The 20,051-nt window shown below is 43.1% G+C and overlaps 1 protein-coding gene across 4 annotated transcripts in view; it reads left to right on the top strand.

Annotated features, from left to right (window-relative positions):
• The window catches only part of PSTPIP2 (proline-serine-threonine phosphatase interacting protein 2), a 72,421-nt gene that overhangs the window by 47,822 nt on the left and 4,548 nt on the right, over positions 1-20,051 (top strand). For all 4 annotated transcript variants that reach the window (XM_079785096.1, XM_079785095.1, XM_079785094.1 and 1 more), the window contains 11 exons: positions 156-190; positions 2,876-2,982; positions 7,784-7,846; positions 9,264-9,362; positions 10,174-10,219; positions 11,333-11,412; positions 13,858-13,956; positions 15,145-15,241; positions 15,350-15,431; positions 16,792-16,826; positions 17,887-17,944. In XM_079785096.1, the coding sequence (XP_079641222.1) occupies positions 156-190; positions 2,876-2,982; positions 7,784-7,846; positions 9,264-9,362; positions 10,174-10,219; positions 11,333-11,412; positions 13,858-13,956; positions 15,145-15,241; positions 15,350-15,431; positions 16,792-16,826; positions 17,887-17,936 (793 nt within the window). In that variant the 3' untranslated portion in view covers positions 17,937-17,944. The remainder of the gene's footprint in view (positions 1-155; positions 191-2,875; positions 2,983-7,783; positions 7,847-9,263; positions 9,363-10,173; positions 10,220-11,332; positions 11,413-13,857; positions 13,957-15,144; positions 15,242-15,349; positions 15,432-16,791; positions 16,827-17,886; positions 17,945-20,051) is intronic.

Here is a 20,051-nt window from a genome sequence, read left to right as displayed (position 1 = left end):
CCACCCCCCTGAAGTCTTGATCTTTTGCTGTCCGCTTAAGCTTGGGGGCTAAGATGAGTCTAGAACTGTGGGCAGAGAGGTACAGGCAGTGGCATTAAAGGAGGTTGTACAGCCAGTTTCCAGAACTTGAAATGATATATGTACTTGTTTTTTAGCACCCTGAAGCGGGCCCTTGAAGTCTTCAAGCAGCGTAAGTGATGCTTTAAAAACCTATTTACTGTCCTTGGCAAGCTCTGTCTGTCATCAAAGGTGGGTTTTCATTTGAACAGGAATCTCACATTGGGTGGCAAAAATGAAAGCAACTCCTAAGGTGAGAAATAGCTCTGCAGAGTTGACATGAGCTGGAGAACCTTCCACACCTGCCTGTCGGGCTGCGCATTTGACTTGCTTACAGAAGTGGTTCTCACACTTGAAGTCCAGGTTGAGGCCCTGGCATTTGGTCGTCAAGGGGTCCTGTCCAGTTCGAATATTCCCCAGGCCCGTTACTCAGAAGCTCATTTCGAGGCTTTCTGTTCTTCAGAATACTCGGTGCTTCCAAACTGAGGAGTTTAACCAAGGCACGGTATGTACATGTGCCCAAAGTGTTTCTGTAGCCAGTTGAGTGGTTCTAGAGCTTGGTAAGGTTAACCAAAAAAATATTCATCTTAACTTTTCCATAGGTGTCCTCTTCCCTCTTTAACTCATCAATGAATGCATTTCTCAAGATGTGGACAGTGTCTTCATGTTTCTTGCATGCCCTCAAGGCCAACCATGGTTAGCCCAGGGGGACTGCAGCATAGGCTGGGTCTCCTAAGCATATTTATTTGCTGTTATTGTACTTGTTTTCTTTTTTCCCAACAAGTAGCTTCATTTTATTATTAAAAATATATATTTATATTAAACATTCAAACAAGACAACTAACTGTGAACAAGATAGCGAACACCCGAGTATTCAGTTCTTTTTTTTTTTTTATTCAGTTCTTAGTACTAAGCAGTTACAGGAGAATATGCCTCCAACCTTTTTATGCCATACACACAGTTATATTTGTATCTATTCATATAAATAAATAGGATCACACCATGGCAATGCATCAATATATATGGGGTGGAGCTGGTTTGGCTCAGTGGATAGAGCATCGGCCTGAGGATTGAAGGGTCCCAGGTTTGATTCCGGCCAAGGGCACATGCCCGGTTTGCGGGCTCTATCTCTCCCCCCGCCCCCCAGTAGGGGGCATGCAGGAGGCAGCCAATCAATGATTCTCTCTCATTGATGTTTTTCTCTCTTCCTCTCCCTTCCTCTCTGAAATCAATAAAAATATATTTTTTAAAAAAAGGAACTTTACCAAAATCTATGGGGTGGCACATATGTTTCTAAATTGCTTTTTTAAATGAAAAATATCCATTTTTAATCATACTAGCAGTTTGGTATATATCTTTCCAGACCTTTGTCTATGCATTTACAGCTCTCAGTCTCTCTCTCCCTCTCTCTAATTGCAGACATACACACATGTACAGACATACATGAGATTATACTATGCATACTCTCTATAATTAAGTTTTTCAGTTGATAGTATAGCATAGACATCTTTCCATTTCAGTTCATGTGGATCTGCCTCATTCTTTTACGTTAAAATTTTTTTGATCCTACAAAATTTCAAATTTCTTCCAGAAAGGTTATATTGATTTTTTCCCCCTCCAGCAGTGCTGTTTTCCCCCAGGTTCTCCAATACCGCAAATTTTAATGCTTAAAAATTTTGGCAAACTCAAAAATTATGTTTCTATGTTTTATTTAATTTATTATTATTTTTAATCCTCACCTGAGGATATGTTTTTATTGATTTGGGAGAGAGAGAGAAAGGAAGAGGGAGAGAGGGAGACAGAAAGAGAGGAAGAGGGGGAAAGAGGGAGAGAGAGAGAGAGAGAGAGAGAGAGAGAGAGAGAGAAACATCGATCGATTGCCTCCTGCATGTGCCCTAATCAGGGATTGAACCTGTAACCCTTCGGTGCACAGTATGATGCTCCAACCAACTGAGCCACACTGGCCAGGGCTATTTCAATGTTTTAAAATTTTGCATTTTTGTGTTAAGGCTGAATATATTTTCTAATCTTTATAGGCCATTGAGCTGATCTTTTTTTATATTTCAAGTTCTTTAACCAACTTTTTATACTGGAATATATATATTTCTTTTGTTTTGTGAATACTTTTAATATAGTTATTTACTTTTTGTTATACAAATTGCAAATACCTTTTTTTTGTCATGTATCTTTTAACCTTGTTCAAGTTATCTTGACACACACAAATTTAAAAAAAAAATTTAGATCAGATCTCTTAGTCTTTCTAGCTTACGTGCCATACTTCAATTTGTTTTCATAGAACAAGTAAGATTAACATTTTAATTTTTCTATTGTAGAGGTAAGCCATGCTTATTGCAAAGGTTTTACGTAGAAACCAAGGGGGAAAAATCAACAATAACCTTTCTCTCCAAAGATAACTCTTGGTAGCCAAAATTTTCGTGTATGACTTTCTTAAAAATGCTCAGGCACATGAGATGTTAGAGATCCTTAGAGCTCACCTACTGAAAACTAAGGATGGTATTTGAAGTTATAGTGGGTTTAGGAATGTCTCTTAGCACGTAAGCTCCATGAACTTCTCCCTGGTCCTGGACATACAGTAGGTTAGTAACAGCTAGTGGTAAAAGGCTAAAGACCTGCCAGCCTTGATCTTGGTGGTCAGGGCAATGCTGGGCACATGGATGGTCTCAATAAATGTTGGTGACCAAGTATAGTCAGTTAATTTAGCCACTTGCTTCAGTATTTTGTATATAATTTTTAAGTGTTTACAGTTTTGCATATTATATGTCTACCTTGTTTATTATTTTTTAAAATTCTTTTGCAGAAGTTGACAATGTGGCACAATGTCACATTCAGCTTGCACAGACTCTAAGAGAAGAGGCCAGGAAGCTAGAAGAATTCAGGGAAAAGCAAAAGCTACAACGGAAAAAGGTCGGGCTTGCATATGTGTTAAGATGTTGCCTTTCTTATGGCAGAATACTCCAGGCTTGCTTGTTCATTCAACTCCTTGGCTCGGCTCCCACGCTCGTGTAACCATGCTCTTCTTTTAACCTATGGGATTATTTATTGGCAAACTATGTGGAGACTCATGGTTCTGTGCCCACTTACCTCCCCCCCCCCCCAGGCCACTTCTTTTTGCTAGATTTGGGGGTCCAGCCTGCTTTCCTCTTCTTCTCATATCTGCTGCCACTATTTAAATTCTGACTGGAAAGGGGAACCCCCTCTTTCTTCAGTAGAATCTAGCATAGCCAAGTTGGAGGGCTTCTAGACCACACTCCTCTTCCTGGACAAGGCAATAAAAGGAGGGTAAGAGGTAGAAGAGACTCACTCCTTGGAGACCAGAATGTAGTCCAAACTTCCTGTTTTACAAGTTGGGTAACTGAGGCCCTGGGGAATCTGAGTTCTTCTTGTCTTCAAAGCAGATGTCATAAGCTCTTTTTCATTAAGATTTACTCTGGCCAACTACACATAAGGAGACGGGAGTGAGCAAGTTAATAAAACTGGCAAATATTTGGGAAGTTATAAAGATCAAGTGTTACTTATACTAGACCAGCCACTATTCTGACTCCTTTCTATTTTTTTAAAGGTTTTTAAACCTGATTTTTAGAGAGCGAGGAAGGGGGGGGGGAGAGAGATTGAGAGAGAGAGAGAGAGAGAGAGAGAGAGAGAGAGAGAGAGAGAGAGATCTATGTGAGAGTGTAACAGTGATCGGCTGTTTCCTGCACACCCCCCACTGGGATTGAGCCTGACCCTCCCTTCTGTTTAATTCCTAAAACATTGCTTTGCCTCTATTGTCATTTTGTGAGAAGCTCTTACAGCTGTGCCTTTTACTAGGCAGGAAGGCTGGAAACTATCATTTAAGGAATACCATATTAAGCACTTCCACACAAATGCAAGCTTCAGGTACCAGGTTTCAGGGGTCTCTCTGGCCCAAAGTATTTTTCAGAGCAGAAATAATATGTATATTATACCCACTATTGGATGGGCAAACTTTTTTTGGCTGATATTACCAGTCCTGCCCACCTCTCTGGAGGAATTGTAAACGTTAAGAAGCAAAATGCCTTAGACCAGTGGTCGGCAAACCGCGGCTCGCGAGCCACATGTGACTCTTTGGCCCCTTGAGTGTGGCTCTTCCACAAAATATCACGTGTGGGCGCGCATGTACAGTGAGATTGAAACCTCGTGGCCCATGCGCAGAAGTCGGTTTTCGGCTCTCAAAAGAAATTTCAATCGTTGTACTATTGATATTGGGTTCTGTTGACTAATGAGTTTGCCGACCACTGCCTTAGACAACCAAGGTCCATGCACACATGATTTCCACTAAGAGGAGAGGAGGGTCATTCTTTCCCATCTTTCAGGTGCCCTGGGTAGCCCTAGTCATTTCGGAGAAAGTTTTGTTAATTTTGCAAGGCTTCCGAAACTTCCCCTCCTAACAAGTCACTGAGAAAATTCTCAGAGCTAGAAGCCCACATTCTGAAATCTGTTAGGCAACAGAGCAGCCGGCGTTCAGCCTACCATTGTCATCCAAGTTCCTTATACACCCTAGTGTGCTCTCTACATCAGGACTATGCCTCCTTCCCAGCTTTCTGGGAGAAGTCCCAAGATGATTAATACATTTGTGTATACGTGTATCACAATGAACTCTGGGTTGTACTAACTTCCGTATATAAATACTTTTAAAAAAATTTCAAACTTTGGGGGAAAAAAATGCCATTGCTAACTTCTCATTTCTACTGTTCAAGCCCTGCACACTTTGGTTTTTCACTTCTTGGAAATGAAGCCATTTCCACTTATCAAGGAAAGCCATCAGTTGGGTTCTTTTGTTAAACTGGGGCAGGGAGGTGCATGTAGAATGGCCAGAAGTCTATGGTGTACTTACTTATACAACTGTCCGAGGGTGGTGAACACTATGGGCGTGGTCACCGTTCCCTCACTGAGTGGTGAGCATGGCCAGAGAGACTGAGGTAGCATAGTAATCATGGTAAAGTGTGATGAACCTTAAATGGTAGGGGGTGGATCAAGGCCACCTGAACGTACAGAGGGAACACCTCACCTAATGTATGGGGCTTGGGAGGCCTCCTGAGGAAGTGACCTTGAATCTAAAACCAGCAGAGTGAAAGGCAATATAGGTGAGGGTGGTAAGAGATGAGGCTCTCACCCCTGGTGGTTGGCAGGTAAGGTGGGGTCTTAGGAGCGATTCTCAGGAGTCTGGATGTTTTAGGGTACTGAGGTTCCTTGCCCAGCCCAGAAGGTCCTAAGCCTGACAGGCAGCACATGGTCAGCTACTCTCTCCCCTGGTACCCACATCATTTTACCATATCAGCTGAGATGGGAATGACTATGGCAGAGTTTTGTCCTGCCTATTTAGAGAGCAGTCTCCAAGGAAAAGGACCTCCTTGGTTACAGAGAGTGATGCTTCCAGTTTTCAGAATACAGTCTGAGTGGGGTAGACAGACAAACAGATCACTAAGTAGTTATTTCCAAAAATGGCCAGGGTCATTTGGGCCATTTATAAATCTCTCTTCCTTTTCCCCTCCCGCTTACTTCTCCCCACCCTATACCAGGGATGATTGTGTTTTCGTACTACTTTGTGTTATTACATTTGGCCTGAGCAGAAAGTCTGAGTCCTCAAAGGAGCGCTTCCCCAAGGAGACCTGAAAGAGAACCCTTGTCTTACAGGGGCCACCATGAGTGGGGTCACCCTTTAAGTGAACCATGGACATGAGGACACTTAAATCAAGGTGGTACAGCAGACAGAGCAGGACTTGGTGTCACCGAGTAGCCTTGAGCAAAGGTCACCAATGGTGTGAGCTCTGGGACCCAGGGTTACACCTGTCAGGTGAGAGAGTAGATTGTGCTCTCTAGGATCCTACTGATGTACAAATGCCAGGAATCCTTGAAGGCAGAGGGAGGAATGATATGAAGTGAAAAGGTTTGGCTCATAGAACTTTGTAGCCACCTGAGAGGTGCTTGAAGCAGGTGTTATATAGAACTTTGGCATAAGGAGGCCTGGCTTGGGCCATAAACTATAAAATAGTCGCAGCTTCCAAACTGGAAGAATGGCAGTGTGTATATTCGGACTAGAAAGGATCATGGAATAGACCAACATTGCTAATTGATCTGCTCCATGGAGCCAGGGAAAACCAGGAACCGTTATCAAATAAATAAACCCAGCTCCTCCTCTTGGCAAATACACATAGGGGCTAATGTGAACCACACAGCTCCATGCCTGCAATGGTAAGGATCTGCCCACAAGTCCTCCATGCGGGGATCATGTTGGAGCCCTGTCTGTTCTCTCTGTCTATTGTATCTTCACCATTAGCAGGTGCATAGCTACTTCTGGTCCCTTCCTTTCAGAGAAGATGATGCCTCAGTTCTCTGAGGGCCTCTTGGGGTCCCCCCAAGGGAAGTTCATGTATTCTACAAAGCTCATATTTGAAGTGAGATATTCTCTCCAGATATCTTGAAAATCTGTATTTGTGTGTTATGGTAACAGAGAACAACTTAATATTGCAGGAAAGAAACCACATTCAAGTTTAATTTTCAATATTATTTTGCATTATATCATCTCGCACAAGAGCAATGTCATAGCTCATTTTGAATGATTGCATCTCTTGATCTTCTATCTTCCCAATTGCTTTTATAGAGCTACCATAGGGATGACGGTAGTTTAGGGTCATGATTAGGAACAAGGGCACAAGAGTCAGGTTTCTGGGCTCAAATCTCAACTCTACTTGCTGAGTGTTAACCTTTGGAAAATTAATCCACCTCAATTTACTGTCAAGAAAATGGGAATAAGAATATTAGGTTGTTGTGATGCATGAAAACTGCTTATCACATAATGCTTGATAAATTGGAGGGACTCATGTCTGAGGTACATTTTTATTATTAGCTGCATTACTCTGACTAATAAATGTATTAATGTCACAGCCACAATAAAGAAATTGCTCCCAAGTGAATGCAACAGAGTAGTTTACCTTTCCTGGATAAGATGGAGTGAAGAGTAGGACAACAGCCTGATTGTTGTAGCTCAGTGGTCGAGCATCGACCTATGAACCAGGAGGCCATGGTTCGATTCCTGATCAGGGCACATGCCCTGGTTGCTGACTCAATCCCCAGTTGGGGGCATGCAAGAGGCAGCCGATCGATGATTCTCTCTCATCAATGTTTCTATCTCCCTCTCTGAAACCAATAAAAATATATATTAAAAAAAAAAAGAGTGGGAGAACAGCTTCTTTTAGCTGTCCCACAAACATTTCTCCCCTTCATCCTGTCCAGGCTCCTTGCTGGGTAAGGGTGTGTCATTGATGAATGCCACAGAAGTGAATGTTTATGTCTCTAATTTAACTGTGCCAATATAAGCTTACAGAAAAAAGACCCCTTTTAAAATATAAATGGCACTTTAACAAAAGTTTAAAAAGTCCTTTTTGACACCAAAGTTTCTTGATCTCAGAGTTGCTGAAGAGACTGTTCTAAGGTGATCAATGTTTCTCAATGGTGGCTGCCCAAGTTCAAAGATGGACCCCCTCCATTAATCAGCCATAGGACCTTGGGCAACTTGTTCAACCTTTTTGCTGCAGTTTCCTGACTTGTGAAATAATAAATAGTATATCTACCTTGTGGGTTGTGTGAGGACTCAATGAGATAATCCATCTTGAACACATCCCTCAAGATAAGATGGTATTAACAATAATTTCTGTTTTTATTAATAGTGCTTGTGTTCTCTTCACAGACAGAGCTTATAATGGATGCTATCCACAAACAAAGGAGTGTACAATTCAAGAAAACCATGGATGTGAGTTTCATTTTATTGCCTTTTCCTGAAATCCTGTGCTGTGTATGAGCATAGTCCCATTCAAATAACATTTCAATAATGTTATTTGTTAATGCAATGACTCTTTTAGTGATTTCACTTTTCTTCTTTTTAAAGCCTTGGAAAAATTGAGGATGAAACTAGATAGTAGGAACACAATATTATCTTTCTAGTAACCTGGGAAAATATAGTAAGCTAATTTAAATATTTTAGGCCAAGACACAAAATTATATATACTACTAGTGCCCCGGTGTGTGGATTCGTGCACATTGAAAGGAAATTAATTAGAAGGGGGCCAGCGGGGCAGGACTGGAAGAGACAGGCTGGACATCCCTGGATCCAACTTCCCATGGTCCCTCCCTGGCCAGCAGCACCTGGGGCTGGCGCCATGGCTTGAAGGTTGTCTGCGGAGTGAGCGGGGTCCCTCCGGCAGGTGGGTTCCCTTAGCCTGGCCTGCGGGGATAGGTCTGAAACTGGCTCTCTGACATCTCCCGAGGGATCCTGGATTGCGAGAGGGCAGTTCTCAGGTGATGCACCCTGGAATCAGGCTCCCTACTCTCTGGTTTCTGGTGCGTCACCGAGAACGGCCACTGCCAAGCCACCGCAGCTCAGCAGCTCCTGTGTTGAGCGTCTGCCCCCTGGTGGTCAGTGCGCATCATACCTATCAGCTGGTTGGACAGTGGGATGGTTGCTTAGCCTTTTATATATATAGATATGATCCCATTTATCTTGTTGGATTTGAGCTTCCTCCCCTGTGACTATTCTGAATCTTGATTTCTTTTTTTTCCAAAATCTTTTTTAAAGCCTCACCTGAAGATATGTCTTTATTGATATTTATTTATTTTTTTAAAATATATTTTTATTGATTCAGAGAGGAAGGGAGAGAGAGATAGAAACATCAATGATGAGAGAGAATCATCAATCGGCTGCCTCCTGCACGTCTCCTACTGGGGATCGAACCCACAACCCAGGCATGTGCTCTGACCGGGAATCGAACTGTGACCTTCTGCTTCATGGGTTGATGCTCAATCACTGAGCCACACCGGCCGGGATGGGTTCCATATCTTATAGTTACATAGGTCTTTTTATTTTTCCCATCTGAAATGCCATCTTTTGCTCTGGTCAGTTTTTAACACTCATGCACTTTGTTTGCCACATAAGAGTTTTTCTTTCCTTGCTCAGGCTGCCACTACATACATAATTTGGAAAAGGGCTAGAGAGATGTTTCAGCAATAGACAAGAAAGAGCATCTGCCTTCTGAGCGGCCACGTTCTAGTGGTGATCACAGCCCTGTTCAGGGAACCTTGTATTCCCTGGGCTTGGCAGGCTAGGATGGCTGCTTTTCAGGGTTATGTTCTGCTCACCTATTTTGGTCCTCTTTTGGCTCATAACAACGAAGGCAAAGAAGAACTATGAGCAGAAATGCCGAGACAAAGATGACGCAGAGCAGGCTGTCCACCGAAGTGCCAACCTGGTAAACCCGAAGCAACAAGAAAAGGTACCTGGGAGGGCTGACCACTTGAAAAAGCTGAGATTTATTATCTCAAGCTAAAGCCAATTAATGATCTTAATTAAAAATGGACCTGCTCCTCAAACTTCTGGCAATATCTTCCTTTAGGCCAGTGGTCGGCAAACTGCGGCTCACGAGCCACATGCGGCTCTTTGGCCCCTTGAGTGTGGCTCTTCCACAAAATACCACGGCCTGGGCGAGTCTATTTTGAAGAAGTGGCGTTAGAAGAAGTTTAAGTTTAAAAAATTTGGCTCTCAAAAGAAATTTCAATCGTTGTACTGTTGATATTTGGCTCTGTTGACTAATGAGCTTGCCGACCACTGCTTTAGGCTAATTAGGATCATCTGAGCCAGAAAAACCCTTCACATTTTTGGGATTTTGGAAGAGCTAGAGAAAGGAGGCCATGGGGAGGGAATGGGGTGATAAGTGGGGGAGGGAGTTTTGATTTTTTTTTTTCATCTTTCTTCAAAGCTCAACTCATGTATTCTTTGTAGCCAGGCTGCCTCCTGCTTGGGTGAATTATAAATTTAATTTTATAAAATCTGGATATAAGATTGTCAGTAACCAGAGGGCAGGAGTATGGCTTTAGGAAGACGTAGGGCAAGATGCTTGATGGATGGGTATTTGGCAACGGCGAACGATTAGAGGGCAAGTTGAATGATTTGCTCATGAGAGAACCCTGGGTAAGATGTGTACTATCACTTGTCTCTTTGCAGCCATTGCTTTTAGATCTGTTTTGCCTACAGAATCCTGGCCCAGCATTCCTGATCCCTTGTTCGTTTGTTTTTTGTCCTCCCAGCTTTTTGTGAAACTGGCAACCGCGAAGACAGCCGCAGAAGACTCCGGTGAGGGTGGCTCCCGGGATGGGGGAGGATTGTGGTAGGGTTTACCTTATCCTAAATCTGTCCGAGAAAGGTGGTCTGGTATACCTAACAATGAAGAACATATGGCTATACAATGGGCTTTCAGAAGGGAGAAACAGGAAGGGGGAAAGGAAGGGAAGAAAGGGTAGTGAAACTGAGGAAGTGAATAGCCAGCAGTTTCTGGCCAAGGCTTGCTCAGTCTGGTTGCTGTACATGTCATAGGATGGAGATGGTAGGGGCATGTGGCAGCTGCTTTGTGATCTGGGCTCACTCTGATTTTTTCCTGGAACATCTATTTAAAAAGCCCATTTCAGCCCTGATTAACTCGTACCTGCTATGAAAGAAACAGCCACGTCTGGAAGCCTCGTCATCATTGAAATCTAAGTTCCAAGCTTTTATTTATTTATTTATTTTTTATTTTTTTAAACATATATTTTATTGATTTTTTACAGAGAGGAAGGGAGAGGGATAGAGAGCTAGAAACATCGATGAGAGAGAAACATCGACCAGCTGCCTCCTGCACACCCCCTACCGGGGATGTGCCCGCAACCAATGTACATGCCCTTGACCGGAATCGAACCTGGGACCCCCCAGTCCGCAGACCGACGCTCTATCCACTGAGCCAAACCGGTTTTGGCTAAGTTCCAAGCTTTTAATCTTCAGCGTGTCCTGCAGGAAACAAACCTCTCATGACCACGGTCACTTAGGAAGTCTCTAAACCCAAAACTAAAGTAACTCAGTGCCCTTTTGGGCTCAAGGTAGTTCTCTGCATCTCTCATTGGATGCATTTCCTGAAAATGAAAAGGGGTGGAAACGATTGAGGTGGAATTAGACAAAGAAAACCCTGACAGAGGTTCCCCCGCTGCTCTCACTTCTCCTTCCTTGGGCCATTTCTTGCTAATTGCTTGGTTCGGTGCTTATTTCACAAAGCTGTTATGAGGGTGAGCGATGTGATTATGGCCTTCCAGTGTTCAGAGCTCATGGAGCCTGGTGCGCTCACTGCGAGTTTCATTTGCCATCTGGGATGAGCCCGATGGGTGGGTCTGCGAGCTGCCCTGCCCTTTTCTGAACCCAAGCCCCTCACCTTCCTTGCAGACAAGGCGTATATGCTGCACATCAACACGCTGGACAAGGTCCGAGAGGAGTGGCAGAGCGAGCACATCAGGGCCTGCGAGGTAGCCCAGCCGGACGCTGCTCAGGAAGGGGGCGGGTCTTGCTTCCAGAACTCGGAGAGTCTACTTTTGTAGAAATGTGCCATCCGCTTATTATATCTACCAATTCTGGTAGAATTGCTCGAGGGCAGATTGGAAATCAGAAGATTAAGTGGAGGATGGAAGGAACTGGCATGTTTTCCCCTAAACCTCATTTTTTTCTCTCTTCCCTACTCTGTCCAACCCTGTTCAAGGCCTTCTATGTTCCGTTAGCACAGGCATGAAATAGATGAAGCAATTAATGGTTAATTAATTACTTAGAGACCCTCGCGTGCACTTGGTAAGTGATAAGGAAAATGCAGACAGCAGGTGAGCAGGCTTCAGAATGTTTTAGCCTCCTTTCTTCTTTTATTTCACCATTGCCCCCACTTCCTTTTCAGCACATTGTGTTCACAAGAGAAAATCAGACATGACCCACAAACTTCCTCAATTTTCAGTTACCTTCTCTACACATTTTCCTACCAGTGGTTCTCAAAGTGAGGTGCCAAGACCTGTAGCATTAGCATCACCAGGGAATGTTAGACCAACTCCAGACCTCCTGACTCAGAAACTCTGGAAGTGGGCCCAGTCACCTGTGTTAAGAAGCCCTGCCGATGATTCCGATGCCAATTCAAACTTGAAAACTGCTGACCCACACACACCCCTTCCCCTCTTTTCTCCTGATACAGCCCAGAAGTGGCTGCTCCCGCCACCTGGGCTCAGGATCCCATCCAGCTGCCTGTCCCTGCTGCCTTGTGCACAGCTCCCTTTTATGGGGCTTTCTTCCATATCATTTACGCAAACTCAGCTCACTCCTGGCTTTAAAACTTAGCAGCGATTGCTTCCCATCTCTACCATCTCCTCTCCTTACAGCCCGGCTTCTTGAAGGAGCTGTCTCCACATCCTCATGGCCCCTGCCCGTCCCAGCCTGCTGTTCCTGGGGTTTGCTCCCTGCCCCTGCCCTCTCGGAGGAACCAGTGATCCCCTTGGTGTGAGGTCCAGTGGCCTGCTTCTAATGTTCCGTTAGCACAGGCATGAAACAGAGGAATCAATTAATGGTTAAGTAATTACTTAGAGAGCCTCGCATGCACTTGGTATGTGATAAGGAAAATGCAGGAAACGTTGCAGTTTCTAATCTTAGTTGACCTGTCTTGACCATCGGATACTGTGGGTCACTCTCCCTCTTCTAAAACACTCTTTGTTGTTGTTGTTTGTTTGTTAATCTTCATCGAGGATATTTTTTTTCCATTGGTTTTTAGAGAGAGTGAAAGAGAGGACGGGAGAGAAAGAGAGATAGCGTGAGAGAGAGAGAGAAACATCGATGTGAGAGGGACACATGGATTGGTTGTCTCCTGTACTTGCCCTGACCAGGGCCTGGATCAAACCTGCAACCCAGGTATGTGCCCTTGACCGGGAATCAAACTCAAGACCCTTTGGTGGGTGGGCTGATGCTCTAACCACTGAGCACATTGGCCAGGGCTAAAACACTCTTTTTTGCTTTACTTCCTTAACTCCACACTCTCATGGGAAAGTGTGGAGTAAAGCCATTTTATAAGGTTTGAGAACATGTAAAGCAATGCATATTATAAAAACATGCATGGAAATGATAAAATTTAGGACAGTGGTTATGTCTGGGGAAGGAGGAGGGTGACAGAGATTGGGAAAAGCACACTGGAGCTTTAACAGAATCTGAAGCAAAGTTGGTCAAAATTTTTGACAAAGCTGGGTGGTTGGTACATGGCAATTCATTATACTATCTCTCTACTCTTGTATATGTTTAAAATTCTACATTGTAAAATGTTGTATTCAATATTTTTAAAATATGTGAATATATTACATTCATTGTTGAATAGAATAGCATCCACTTTGTAGAATAGCTTGATTTTCCAAAAGTTGTTATTTACATAAAAAAACACACAAAAAAACAACTGCTGTTCCGGCAATAACTTAAAAAACCACAACTTTAGGAGACAAGTGCAAGGACCCCCATGTACTCATCAACTAGCATCAACAGTTATGACCAATTGACCAATCTTGCCAATGGAATTCATTCATTGAGGGGGTGGGTGTGTGTGGGGAGGGGCAAAGTTTTGAACTGAGGCTCTGGCAGGCTGCCTTGGTGGAGATGCCCCTTAGGCAGTTGGAAATGTGAGCTGGAATTCAGGTTAGAACCAGGGTGTCTGGATTCATCATAACTGCTTACCTTCAGAATTATACCCCATTCTGTTTGTGTTAATACCATATTGCAATCCATCTGCATTCTTTGCTTGCTGTAAGAGTTTATGAGCTTCCTTGATGGTGAGGGGAGTACCCTCAATGAACAATAAGCTTGCATACTTGAGGGGTGACACTGTTTCTTAAGTCATAGCCAATCTAGACAAATGGCCCCTTTCTCTGCATATGTATTCACATGTGGTTATGTTTCTGTAGGTGTTTGAAGCTCAAGAATATGAACGAATAAACTTCTTTCGGAACGCATTGTGGTTACACGTGAACCAGCTGTCAAAACAGTGTGTCACCAGCGATGAGGTAAGTCAGCGGCATCCATTTGCATGGAAGGAACTGTAGACATTTATTAGTTCACCCTCTCAATTGAAATGCAGAGAGGTTCAGTGACTTATCCAGGGCCACACAGCTGGTTGATAGAAGGACCCAGTTAAGCACCTAAACTGCCTGCCTCTTGGCCTATTTTACAGCTATGACTTTTTCTTTAAGAAATTCAGAGCAGGAGGGCAGAGAAAGGACATCTTAAATACAGTTTAATCTATGGAAGACAGAGATGTTACACCATGAATGTGAGAGTCCCAAGGGTCACTCCAGGACAGCACCAAGTACTAACAGTGGTCCTCAAACTTTTTAAACAGGGGGCCAGTTCACTGTCCCTCAGACCGTTGGAGGGCCGGACTATAGTTTAAAAAAACAACTATGAACAAATTCCTATGCACACTGCTAAGTCGGCTGCTAAGCAGGACAGGCAGCAGCGGCAAAAACACGCGGCGGGCCAGATAAATGTCTTCGGCGGGCCGCATGTGGCCCGCGGGCCGTAGTTTGAGGACCCCTGTAAATAGCAGCTGACTGATGCCCCGGCTAATGGTCACTCCAGGATTTAGGATTTACTTCAAGGCATTCCTGGGCCATTATTCAAGTTCAATTTGCGCACAGTAATCTTCATGAGGAACCTGGATCTCAGAGGGGCCAGAATCAAGTTATCGCAACCTTCTTTGCTAAGAAATAGCCACTCTCAGACGATGCATTCACTTTAGAACAGGTTGAGAAGCGCTAGCAGGGTCGCCTAAGACCATCGGAAAACACAGATATTTACATTACAATTCATTAACAGTAGCAAAATTACAGTTATGAAGTAGCAACAAAAATAATTTTATGGTTGAGGGTCACCACAACATGAGGAACTGTATTAAAGGGCCGCGGCATCAGAAAGGCTGAGAACCACTGCTTTAGAAGAACAATTAAACACAAAGAAAACCTGTAGGATGGAATGGAAGAATTTTTCTCCAAGTAATTGTCTTTGTGTCCCTGTGGTGCATTGGTCTTGGGACTTGGTATCTGTTTACTTTGCCCCATCAGTATATATATTTTTTAAATCTTTCCAAAATAAAATTTGGAACTGAGTCAGCCATATATCAAAGCCTCTGTTTTAATAAGCCACATCACAAGTTTTATGGAATCCCTCTTCCTTGATGTATCTCTTTTTGTTAGATGTATGAAGAAGTCCGTAAGAGTTTAGAGATGTGCAGCATCGAGAAGGACATTGAGTACTTTGTGAATCAACGGAAAACTGGACAGACTCCCCCAGGTGAATGGTGTGGCGGGGGTAGGGCTTCATTTCAGCAATTCTCTTGTCATATGTTGTTGACAGTGGAAGACGCCTGCCTCTTCATGTTTTGTTTCTTGATGCCTCTAGCACCCATCATGTATGAGAATTACTACTGCCCCCAGAAGAATGCAGCCCCATCAGGAAAGGCTACGGGGATGAACTTAGCAAGGTAATGACCAGCTTCCTTTCACATGAAGAAACATACTTTTAATAGACATTTTTTGTCATTAGTGTTCTAAGACATTAGCATGGAAACATAGCTACCATTGCATTTGCTAGATTTTTGGAAATAGCAATTTTAGGGCAAATGTGAAATGGATTTCTCTAGTCATAGCTCAGGGAGGACGATATCATGCCCGAATGTGAATTTTATTATTCATGCATGAGTCCTATACCTTTCTCATCGCCTGCAGAGAGTAGGAGTCAGCAAACTCTGGCCCTCTGTGAGTCAAATCAGATCTGACTGTTTTGGTAGTGCCTGTGAGTATTTTATGGTTGAAAAAAATTGAAAGACTACTATCTTGTGACATGAAAATTATATGAAATTCAAATTTCTGTGTTTGTCTATAAAGTTTTTTTTCTTTTACTTTTTCCATTACCATTTATCCCCCTATACCCTCTTCCACCTCCCCCTCTCCCCCTTAAGTATATAAAGTTTTTATAAAATATGTGCTTATTGATTTTAGAGACAGAGGAAGGGAGAGGGAGAGACAAACATCGATCAGCTGCCTCCTGCATGCAACCAAGCCCCTACTGGGGATCAAGCCTGCAACCCAGGCATGTGCCCTGAATTGAAGCAGTGACCTCTGGTGCATGAGATGGCATCCAACCACCTGAGCCACACCAGCTAAGGCTATATAAAGTTGTATTATAACGTGACCACACTCGTTTGTTTACATTCTGTCTATAGCTGCTTTCCCACTAGAGTTGACTAGAGTTGCAGGAGAAGTGACTGTAGCCAGCAAAGCCTAAATCACTTACCATCTGGCTTTTGACAGAAAAGTTTGCTGCCCCGACATAAAACATCCTGAGAGAAGAGGAACTTTTGTTTTATATACAGTCACTTTGAAGTCTAAGTTGTTGAATTTTCAATACAGTTTTTAAAAAGACAATGGGGTGGTTTTTTTGTGGGGGCGAGGGGGAATGGCATGATCATCATGATTATTCAAAACAGTTCATAGAAATTAGCTCTTCTCATCCTCACAGTGAGGTAGGAGCTGTTTGTACTTCCCATTTCCCACGCGAAGGTGCCCGTGTACAAGATCAGGAAGTCTTGCCCACACAGTTGAGACGTTCCTCCTGCCAGTCTGGTTGCGGGGGCAGGGCCCTGTGTGTCTGACCGCAGTGCATCCCGCTCCTCAGCATAGCAGAATGTCTGCATCTTGCAGGCCTTTGGCTTCATCAGAACTTTTCTTGCCCCTCTAAAGCAGAAGCCAGATCTGAGGAGAGGGCAAAAAGCTTGTTGTGTGATGTAGAAAACTAGGAAAACAAGAACTTCTCTGAAAGACTTTGGTTTTCATTTCTTACAGGAGAGGACCTCTCCCGATTCCTAAGAGTTTACCAGGTATGCCAGCAAGAAAGACCTTTGGAAATGCTTGTCAGGGTTTCTTTAAGGTTGAGTAGCTAGAATTGTGAAATAAAGGGAAAGAAGGGGATAATTAGAATCAAACTTCTGAAACAATGAGTCTATATTAGAATCTTACTATAATGCTATGTGTCACACAGTGGAATTTGGTAATTGGTGTCTATTTTATAGCTATCCAAGAGAATTTAGCTCCTGGAGTGCCAAAAGGAACTTCTTAGAAGGCAGTCTTACTTAAGAGATTATTTTATCTTGGACCATGAGAATGGAAGAGCTGAGTTTCCTTTGGATTATACAGAAATATAATTTACAGAAGGCATAGCTCTCTAAAACCATGTAACTTAATATTGTATATTTTATGAATTGCCCATAATTGGATTTTTCACTAGTCACTGGTCCCCTTCCCCCGCCCCCTCCCCCGAACTGTTACCATATCTCTGGGAGGAAAATGCATTTTAGCATTTTTTGTTAGTTATATTCTTTGGATAATGAGGAGATCCTTGAGGGTAGGCACTTTTCTTTTTCCTGTACCACTCACAATACCTAACATAGTACTGGGTATATAATAGGTACAGAACAAATATCTATTATTTGAATAAAAGAAAGATATACCTAATTATGTTCAAGGGAATGAGGGGAGTGACAGCTTTTGCTGCATGGAGCAGCTTAGCAAAAATTTAGTAACTGGGGAAAAAATTAATGGCTGAAATTATACCTTTGAAGAACATAAGGATTTACATTATTTTATTTCTTGTTGTCGTATAATTACATGATAATGTGGGACTTATTTTTGTCCATATTTGAAGATGACTTTACTGTAGGGGCAGCTAGCTAGATATGGATGAAAAAGGGCAAAATAATAATAATAATAGGAATTTCCAGAATATTCTCTGGTTTGTAGTCATGACTACCATTTGTAGGCTTTGTTGCCTTCTTATAAAAGGGCAGTAGAATCTTTGAGTCAAGTACCTTGATTTGACAGGGCTAAGATCCTATGAAAAAAATGTTGGCTTCCTGTTGCTCTGTGTTCTGCTCTTTGCAGATGATCCAGATTATTCTTTGGTTGATGACTACAGTTTGATCTACCAGTAACATCAATGGTAAGAGCCATTAATTTTTACATCATCAAGGTGTATTTAGACTAGTGATAGTATTTTTGAAGCCTTTGATGCTTTTTTTGTTTTTAATTCTCACCAGAGGATACCTTTTTTCCACTGATTTTTTAGAGAGAGGGTAAGGGAGGGAGAGGAGGAGGTGTGGAGAGAAACATTGATTGGTTTGCCTCCCACACCTCACTTTAGGCCATGCCCTTGGTGCATGCCTTTGGCTGGGAATTGACCCCATGACCTTTTGGTTCCTGGGATGACCCCATGTCCTGCTGAGCCAAACTGGCCAGGGCTGATGCTTCTTTGTAACATCACTGCATGCAAGCAAGTTCTTGTGCCAGGCATGCTGGTGGGTGTGGTGTTCCTGCAGCGTGACTTCTTTGGATCCACCACTGAAAGGGGACTGGAGACCACTCCATACCTAATTGAATGAGGGTAGTTTTCCTTTATTCATTATTCTACAACCCTTTCTCTTGCTCTCATTAAGCTCTTTTGTGGCTATTACTCACCTACATTGAAAGCAATGCTCACAATCAAAACACACGTGATCTTCACCTTTTCATTCCCCAAAGGGGAAAAATCAAGTAAAAAGAAGTCAATAGAAATAAGGCAAATATTAGTACACTTACCAAACACATAAGGGCATCATAGGGTCACCCTGCACCAGATTACTACTGCTCTGAACCAGCAAACCACAAGGATTCCTAGAGCAGGACTACTAAGTCAACCATCGCTGCAAAGATGATTCATATTCTTTGGCATTCAAGTGCTTGCAACATGCCCCAAGTTACGCCAGTCTTCACAAATGTTTCGAAATGCCTTCGAAGCCAAAATAGCAATATTAAGTGGAATTTCTCATAAAGTATAATTTTTTAACCCAATCAGGCATATCTTGGGGTATGACGATATATATGCATATATATGAGCAAAGAAAAGGTCTGAAAGGATATGTTCCCAAACAGGTAATAGTTTTTCTTTTTGTTTGACCATGTGTTTTAATTGGTCTGCAATGAAGATTTATTACTTCTTTAATTAAAAACTGTTTTAAAGAATTGATCTTCTTGCCCTGGCCAGTGTGGCTCAGTTGGTTGAGCGTCATCCCATGCACCAAAAAGTCACCAGTTCGATTCCCAGTCAGGGCACATGCTCTGATTGTGGGCTTGATCCCCAGTACAAGAGGCAGCCAATGGATGTTTCTCCCTCCGTCCCTCCCTCTTCTCTCCCTCTCCCTTCCTCTTTCTCTAAAATCAATAAAAACATATTAGAAAAAGATTTGACCCTCTTACATATTTTGTCCTTTTATTTATTTTTATTTGGCCAACACAGATTTATTGCTCATCCCCAAAATATACAGTTAACATTGACAGCTTCAAATACTCTTCCTTCTATTTCTCTTGCATATTTCTGATCTTAGTGTGTTCCTGGGAATGATAGGCGAGGCAGGTAGGATGCAGGAAGTCATAATGGAAGTGGAGCAATCTCTCTGCCCCCTTCCTGGTTTTGTGTACAGCATCATGGTTGGACAGTCATATACTTTACATAGTGTTCTCTCTGATATTTCAAGTACCCACCTGACACTGTACATAGTTATTACAATACTAGAGGCCCGGTGCACGAAATTCGTGCACTGGGGGAGGGGGTGTCCTTCAGCCCAACCTGCACCCTCTCCAATCTGGGATCCCTCGGGGAATGTCTGACTGCCTGTTTAGGCCTAAACAGGCAGTCAGACATCCCTTTCACAATCTGGAAGTGCTGGCTCCCAACTGCTTGCCTGCCTGCCTAATTGCCCCTAACCGCTTCTGCCTGCAAACCTGATCACCCCCTAACCACTCCCCTGCAAGCCTGATCGATGCCTAACTGTTCCCCTGCCAGCCCAATCATCCCCAACTGCCCTCCCCTGACAACCCGGTCACCCCCAAATGCCCTCCCCTGCATATTCCCTCTTTATTATATAGGGTTTTTTCTTTAATATATTGGACAGCCCTAATTGGTTTGGCTCAGTGGATGGAGCATCGGCCTGCAGACTCAAGGGTCCCAGGTTCGATTCTGGTCAAGGACATGTACCTTGGTTAGGGGCACATACCCAGTGGGGAGTGTGCAG

This window comes from Cnephaeus nilssonii, assembly GCF_951640355.1.
Source record: "Cnephaeus nilssonii genome assembly, chromosome: 11".
Lineage (NCBI taxonomy): Eukaryota > Metazoa > Chordata > Mammalia > Chiroptera > Vespertilionidae > Cnephaeus > Cnephaeus nilssonii.
This window is presented reverse-complemented; position numbering and strand designations above follow the sequence as displayed.